Source organism: Carlito syrichta, unplaced genomic scaffold, assembly GCF_000164805.1.
Source record: "Carlito syrichta isolate Samal-C Ts95f unplaced genomic scaffold, Tarsius_syrichta-2.0.1 Scaffold301956, whole genome shotgun sequence".
NCBI classification, from domain to species: domain Eukaryota; kingdom Metazoa; phylum Chordata; class Mammalia; order Primates; family Tarsiidae; genus Carlito; species Carlito syrichta.
The window spans coordinates 98,089-106,314 of NW_007246052.1; the positions used below are offsets into that span (position 1 = coordinate 98,089).

The 8,226-nt window shown below is 52.4% G+C and overlaps 1 protein-coding gene across 1 annotated transcript in view; it reads left to right on the forward strand.

The window, feature by feature from the left end:
- MED25 (mediator complex subunit 25) overlaps positions 1 to 1,765 on the forward strand; it is a 25,742-nt gene extending 23,977 nt beyond the window's left edge. The window contains exons 14-17 of the mRNA XM_008055804.1: positions 311 to 382; positions 487 to 705; positions 1,008 to 1,188; positions 1,632 to 1,765. Of these exons, the coding sequence (XP_008053995.1) occupies positions 311 to 382; positions 487 to 705; positions 1,008 to 1,188; positions 1,632 to 1,729 (570 nt within the window). The 3' untranslated portion in view covers positions 1,730 to 1,765. The remainder of the gene's footprint in view (positions 1 to 310; positions 383 to 486; positions 706 to 1,007; positions 1,189 to 1,631) is intronic.
- Positions 1,766 to 8,226: the final 6,461 nt, after the last annotated feature.

An 8,226-nucleotide genomic window follows, 5' to 3' on the forward strand; every position in this document is an offset into this window, starting at 1 on the left:
CCCCCCCCCCCCATGACCCTCCCAGGTCTCCAGTGCCACAGATGTGTACTCCTCTCCCCAGCTGTGGCTGCCTGAGTTAAGCCCCACCCCAGTTTTCTTGCCATCTTTCTTTTTGTGGCATCTTCACCAAACTCCTGACACAGAGCTTCTTCTCAGAGACCTGGGAGTGTGACATTTCCTTCCCAGACTACTCACCCCCAAATAAAATGTCCCCAGCTTCTTACGTGGTTCCTTCAGGGCACAGATCCTCCTGACATGCATTCAGGACACCATTCTCAGTCGCTTACGTGCCCTCCCTCTCCCCATGCAGATGGGGGGACAGCAGGCACCCTCAGGACTGGGCCCCATCCTGGAGGACCAAGCAAGACCCGCACAGAATCTGGTGAGGACGGGCTGGAGTGGGGGAGGCCCCAGGGGATGCCCATCGCCAGCGGGAGGAGTGGGAGACCCTTCCCCTCTTCCTCATTCCACCTCTCCTCCCGCCAGCTCCAGCTCCGCCCTCCACAGTCCCAGCCTCAGGGGACCGTGGGGGCCTCTGGGGCCACTGGACAGTCCCAGCCCCAAGGTACTGCCCAGCCCCCCCCAGGTGCCCCCCAAGGCCCTCCTGGAACAGCCCCTGGCCCGCCCCCTCCCGGACCCATCCTTCGGCCTCAGAACCCTGGGGCCAACCCCCAGCTGCGGAGCCTCCTCCTCAACCCACCACCGGTGAGATTTGCGAGTGGAGCCAACAGGAGCTCCTGGCGCTGACTGTTCTGGCCCTGTTACCTGGGAGGGGGGAGTTGGCTCTGGTCAGCGGGTGTGAAAGGAGACCCAGCAAGGGCTCCAGGCAGACCGCCGCCTCTCCATCTACCTCACATGGGCTTCTGCCAGGATTCTTCTGAAGAAAGACCTTCCCACACCCCTGGCAGGTCCGTTCTCTGAGCAGGGACTGTGCCAGAGATAGGATGGGGTGGGGGCGTGGGACATTTCCGCCAGGAGCCTCTAAGCTGCCATCTGTGTTCTCCCAGCCCCAGACTGGGGTGCCCCCACCCCAGGCTTCCCTCCACCACCTCCAGCCACCAGGAGCTCCTGCGCTGCTCCCCCCACCTCACCAGGGCCTGGGCCAGCCCCAGCTAGGCCCCCCCCTCTTGCATCCGCCGCCTGCCCAGTCCTGGCCCACGCAGCTTCCCCAGCGGGCTCCACTACCAGGTAAGGGGGCCCGGGGGAGGGCAGAGGTTTGGCCTGAGTGTCCCGGAAGCCCCTGGGGTAGAGCACCAACACCAAGGGCTCCTAGGAAGTGAAGACCTAGCTCCAAGAACAAGGGGTCCCCACCATGTCCTTGGGGGGGCTTTGAGGGCTACTGGGAAGTGCAGCCCATGGGACCAAGGACTTAGTGGGTTGAGAACTTTTCCCATGATCCTCTCCTGCATGTCCTCCTGGGGTTGCTGGGAAATGTGGTCTTAGGGCCAGAGTAGTAGTTTAGGGGAAGGGCTCCCAAAGGCTCATGGGAAACAGCATATTTGCAACTATTTGGGGCTAGAAGGTGCCTCTGATGGGTCCCCCAGGGCTTCCCAGAACACTTGAGTGTCCCAGGGCCCTCCTGGACCCCAGGGACTACTGGGAGATGCAGTCCCTTCCCCACTGCCCCCCAGGTCAGATGCTGCTGAGCGGGGGTCCCCGGGGCCCGGTCCCCCAGCCGGGCCTGCAGCCCAGCGTCATGGAGGACGACATCCTCATGGATCTCATCTGAACCCCCAACACCCAATAAAGTTCCTTTTTAACACACGCCCCGGCTCCCGTCACTGACATCTCCCAGGACTGGGCAGGAGGATACCCAGGGGAGACATCTCTGTCCTTGTTCTCACTGCAGCAGACATCCCTGAGGCCCCAGGTGGGTGACGCCGGGGCCTCTGTGGTGTGAGTCAGGCACTCTGGTGCAGCCTTGTCCAGGGTAGACACAGAGGCAGAGGGTAGTGCTGAGGAAACAAGCTCTTGTGGAGGCAGCAGGGGGTGCCATGGGAGCCCAGAACAGGCCTCTTACCCAGCCTGGGCTTCAGAGTCTTGACAGAGGCAGCCATCAGTGAGGCCAGGGGGGAGAGAGATGAAAGCGATCTGGGTGCAGGGAGCAACAGAAATGACTGCTCGCAGGCAGGAGGAGGCTTGGGATGTTCAGAGGAGCAGGTTGATGGATGCTTCCAGAGTGTGAGGGAAGGAGGAGCTAGAGAGATGGGCAGGTGCCAGAACTTGAGGGGCTCAGATCCTATACTGAGCAGCCTGAGATTTGTCCTGGGGACACAGGATCCATGGGAGACTTTGAGCAGGGGTGGGCCTGGGCCAGATCTGGATGTCAGAAAGACTTCTCTGGGCTGTGGAGTGTGATGAGGCAAGACAGGAGGTCGGGAAGAATGAGGCTGGGCACTGGTAGGCTGTGAAGTAGGGGTGAGTGAGGGTGGGGTAGGTTGGCTCCCAGTTCCAAGCCTTGGTGACAGCAGGTGATTGGGCTCCTGAAGGAGCCAGTAGTGAGTTCAGGTGGCCCGAGGGACATTCAGTTGACAGGTGCTGCATTGGGAGTTCAGGACGTGTCTAGCGGGCAGTGTATGTTTGGTGATTGAAGTCACAGAAGTGGACGAGATTACGCAAGAAGAGAGGGCAGCCCCTCAGTCCTAGTCAGAGACTGACCTGGGGCTTTGGATGGGGTGGGCGATGGTCTGTCCCCAGATGGAAGAGCCAGCAGGGAACAGGTTCAGGACGTGCTGAGGTGAGGGACCTGAAGGATGTCCTCAGACATTGGGGACAGCTGGCTGCAGACAGGTCTGGAGCGCAGGGCGGTCTCCCTGGACATGGAGTGTTAGGCATCTGTTATCAGATGCTGGACCAGTGTTGCTCAGAGCGTGGTCCCCACCTGGACCACCAGCATCCATTTCCTTTTGGTTGCTGGTTAACATGCAGATTCATGGGCCCATCCCAGGAGAGAGGTTGCAATCTGGTGGCCTATAGGCCACTCTGCAGATGAGTTTTGTTTGGCCTTCCCTGTGTTAGCATACGTGGCACTTTTTTCTTACAAGTTAGTTGTGAAAATCGGGGATAATTCACACACACACACACACACACACACACACACACACACACACACACACAATCTGCAGTCTTGGCTTCTCTTGACAAGTCAGAAGATTTGGCACCCCAGGGCCCGCCCTTCTGCCTGGCAACAACGGGCTGGAGCTGCCCCTTTCCATGGGGCGTGTGCTCTCCGGTTCGCCACAGTCCCCACCACTCCCTCTTGGCTCCCCCGTGAGGCAGAGGGTCACTGCCTTTGTCACTGGGCTTGCACTGTGGTTATTTCTATGGTAGCGTTCAGAGGAAAGTGAAATCTTTCTTGTACCCATGTCTCTATCAAAAGTGGCAAAACGAAAGAAAGAAGGAGAGGCCCGCGTGTTTCGAGAAAAATGGGAGCGAGCCTATTTCTTTGTGGAAGTGAAGAGCATGCCTACGTGTTTAATATGCAATCAAATCGTGTCTGTGTTGAAAGAATACAACCTAAAGCGTCACTATGAATCAAAGCACAGTAAGAGCTACGACCAGTACACAGAACAGACTCGAGATGCGATCCTCAATGAACTGAAAAAGGGACTCAAGTGTCAGTAGGGCTTGCTTTGGAAAGTGAGTGACAGAAGTTGGCACGACTGTGTATGCCGTTCCAGAATGACGTGAAAAGAACCACCTGGGCATTAAACCTACAGCAGACGGTGAGTTTTCAAAGGAGCAGAAAGACGACTGTTTAGACCATTATTGAAGTCTAGCAGGCATTTGCATTGCACAGTGACTCGAAGATGAATTTGAGGATAGACAAGTCCAGTTGCTTGGAAGAGTCAAATCCATTGTGGCCTTTTCTCTCGCTGCTCATAAACTCTTTCCACCCAGTTAGCTTTATTTATTTGTGGTGTTGAGAATTTTGATGTGACCGAAGAAGTCTGTGACGTGATGCCAAGGCAGGCCCAGTGCTGGGAAATGACTTTTTGTGTCTTGAGATAAAAAGTTTTGTGTAGACCGGTCAGAATTCTTAAGCACAGCTCTGGACAATTGTGGGAATCACAGGGGAACTTGGCTGGACCTCCTGATCCAAGGTGGCAACATTTGGCAAGGACACAGAAGTCAGGTCACTGCATCCATCACCAGGAGTTGACTTGTTCTAAGAAATGAAATAGAACACACACCATGGGTGCCCTTGACAGCACTCCTGAGCTTTAACCACAGGCAAATTGATGGTGGCCTGACCCAATACATTTTACAGAAGCTTTGTGACCTGGTTGTGGAAGAAATCTGAACTGCTGAAGATAATCGGCTTGGTTCCTTTGAAGTCAGGCAAAAGCCACACTCCATTTCCCTGCGGTTAGTCAAAGACTCCTGATTGAGGTTCCCACCCTTCTGAACACTGAATATTTCTCTGCAAAGATGTTTGCAAACAGCTACTTGAATGTATAATTGCATTTGCTCGGTTCTGGCAAAAATGGAGAAGCCACTGGTAAGGAGTAAATCTTACTCCTTTCCCTTTGCTGCAGTTGGTTTCCAGAAACGAAAGAGATGGCCCGGACTGTATTCACCCAGATTATGGGGCTGAAGACCAAATCCCCCGAGAAACTCTGCATCCAGACTGCATGAAAATGAACGAACACTGTCTGGTTTGCCTTTGTTGGTGAATGTGGACTGTGTGGATGTGTGGATGCAACCTCTGGGAGCAGTTCTTGAGCTGCAGTGCTGGGGGTGCTGGTTCCCAGGTACAATTCTGTCTGAAGATGGTGAGATTCTACAACCTCTAGTAGTTGTCCTGAATATCCGTGCTGGGAAGTACCCACGCTTGTGAACAGTTGTTTTCCGTTACGAACCTGAATCAAATGAGATACTGCTCCCAGTTGAAGGATTCCATGTTGAATTGTAAACTGCCCATCCCCCCCGTGCCACCCATGGCCTGACACATCTTGGTGTGGATGGGAGGGCGTCGGCCTTTTTGGCTTCGATGCAAAGGCGCAAAAGAATTATGAAAGAGAAAATTTTAATAATTAAAATATTTCTATTTTTCAATTTGTATTTTTTCAATTTTGAATTTAAAATATAAAGTCCAGTATCATACATGTTTGTATTATGTTCCATGCATTCACCATAGTTGAGTAAAGATCCAATTTGATTATATTTCTGGCCGTCGACTTTTCTTATACCTGGCTAGTTCACTCATTTATGTGACCCGCCTGGCCCCTGGAGGTATTTGAATATCTGATCCCTGCCCCAGAACTGCTGAATCAAATCTGGGGGAGGGAGGGGGACTGGGAATCTGCGTTTGGAGTGAGCTTTCTACGGGATTCTCATGCATAGGTATGGTGGAGGAGCAGGAGACACTGGCGTTAGCTCGAGTGGGTGAGATTTCCCAGGCAGCCTGGGTAATGGGTTTAGAAAACTCAGATGGCTTCAGGGACCAGGCAGGTGATGAAAATGTGTGAAGCGGACGGGTGTAAGACAATAGGGAATGATGGGGACTGTGGCGAACTTGGAGAGTGCTTGCCCCGCCTAATGGCATTCAAATTGAAAACAAAAACACTGTGAGGACCAAACAAAATCTGTTTGTGGGTCTAATGAGGCCGCCAGGCCGCCATTTTGTGACCTCTGGAAGAAGAAGACTCGAGAACAAGGACAGAACCCTGAGAAAGACCCGCATATAAGGGTTGGGCAGGGAGCCGGAAGACAGGAGGAAACCAGGCAAGTGTGTTCTGGAAGCTGAGTGTTTTGAGGAGGGAGTGATTGACTGTGTCAAAAACCGCTGAAAGGGGAAGAAGGCCAGGAGCTGGAAGCAGCCTTGCTGTTTCCACCAGAGTAGACATCCCCCGCGGGGAAACATGGGTTTGCATCACAAACAAATTGGTCAAAAAGAAATGTTTCCAGTTGCCCGTTGGGCCATCTGCTGCCAGTGACGCCCTCTTGACCTCCAGTGGGATGAGCTGGGGGGAGGGAGGACCATCGTGGCCTAATCACGTGTGTATTCACAAGGGTGAGGCAGAAGCAAGCCTGTGGCTGTAGGAACGTCTACACATAGAACTCACCTCCTGTGTCACAGGCTAGGTGACAGGCCTAAGAGCCTCATGTCCCTCTTAGAACCAGCTGGCACCAACGAAGCAAATCTTTTGGGAAGGTTATTCCCTGAATGCAAGGTACTCTTAAAGCTGCTATAAGTGTAGAATAGTGAAAACCTTAGAACAGCAGGGTTCAAACCCCAGCTTCTGCACAGATGACCGCTGTTACCTTGAGAGATCCCTGCACTCCTCTGAGCCCCTCTGAACCTCACTTTCCCCATTGGTCAAGTAGTGATGACCCTGGAGGACTGTTACAAGGAATAAATGGCTCAGAACAACCCTTGACACAGGAGAGCTGTTACAGCCACTACTGTCGTCATTGACTGAAACACACCCTTAGCAAGACATGGTGGTCAAAACTCACAGAATTCAGCCCAACTTGTGAAAATCACCAGTGTCCATGAAGGTTGTAACTGAGTGAGTGACTTGTTGGAAACATTTTCTTTTTGACCAATTTGCTTTTGGAACTTGCATCTGTGGCTGGAGGCAAGATGGGGGAGTCATGAAAACTTGCAAAAGAGCAGATCTGGCAAAAGCGGCAGGACATAATTGGAAACATGTTTTTTGAGGCAAAAATGCTAAAACACCAACAGATTAATAGTTGCAAGCCTGACTTGAGCGAAAGAAAAGGCCTACCCATTTCCAAATGAAAAATGACGTGTTCTAAAAAGGGGGGGTCAACAGTATGTTGGTGCAAGGTACACAAAACTCATGTGTATGTTCTCACTATCTTGAGTTTTTAAGAAATTAACTTTAAAAGTGTATTGAGGCCAGGCACAGTGACTCAGACCTGTAATCCCAGCACTTTGGGAGGCCGAGACCAGAAGGTTGCCTGAGACAAAGGGTTCGCGATCAGCCTGGGCAATTTGGTGAGACCTCATCTCAACAATAAATTGCCTGTAGTTCCAGCTACTTGGAATGATGAGCCGGAAGGATCACCTGAGCCCAGCAGGTTGAGGCTGTGGTGGCCGTGAACGTGCCACTGCACTCCAGCCTGGGCGACAGAGTAAGTCTCCGACTCAAAAATTAAAAAAAGTGTATCGAGCTACTCACATTAGTACTGTATCATAGAAAGAGCACTGAAGGCCAGGCATGGTGGCTCATGCCTGTAATCCCAGCACTTCGGGAGGCCAAGGTGGGAGAATGCCCTTTCCCACCCCAAGCACACCCTGAGCAAACCATGTTTCTCCCCAAAGACAGATACACTAGTTTGACGTTTGAATTAACATGTACAGTTGTAGACACATTTAATGTGTAATTTATATGAGGGGGTCAGTCTCTATATGATCTTTTTTTTTGAGTCGGAGTTTCACTCTGTCACCCAGGCTGGAGTGCAGTGGCACACTCACGGCCACCGCAGCCTCGACTTGTAGACTCAGATGATTCTCCTGCCTCAGCCTCCCAAGTAGCTGGAACTATAGGCACGCGCCACTACACCTGGCTAAGTTTTTGATTTATTGTAGAGATGAGGTCTCGCCACATTGCCCCGACTGGTCTTGAACCCCTGGGCTCAGGCAATCCTCTCACTTTGGCTTCCCAAAGTGCTGGAATTACAGGCGTGAGCCACCACACCCAGCCTAACTTGCCGTTTTCCCCCCTGGTTAACTAATGACCATCTCTCTACATCATTCTTTACATAGCCTGTCTTCACTCCAGTCTGGGTGACAGAGTGAGACTCCAACTCAAAAACAAAAACAAAAACAAAAAAATGGTTGCCTCAGGTTGTCCATTAAATGGACACAAGTCAAGCCGGGCTTGGTGGCTCAGCCTTTAATCCCGCACCTTTGGGAGGCTCAGGTGAGTGGATTGCCTGAACCCGCGAGTTCGAGACCTGCCTGGGCAACTTGGCAAGACCTCATCTCTACAATAAAACAAAAATTAGCTGGGCGTGGTAGCGCGTGCCTGTATTTCCAGCTACTTGGAAGGCTGAGGCGGAAGGATCATTGGAGCCCAGCACGTCGAGGTTGCAGTGGCTGGGAGCAGCCACTGCACTCCAGTCTGGGCGACAGTGAGACTCCAACTCAAAAAAAAATGGACACAAGTCTACAAACCCTCCAGTTTGTGTAAGTGATGTGTAGATGTGTAACAAACCCCACCACAGGGGCTTAACACAACAGGCATTTATTGC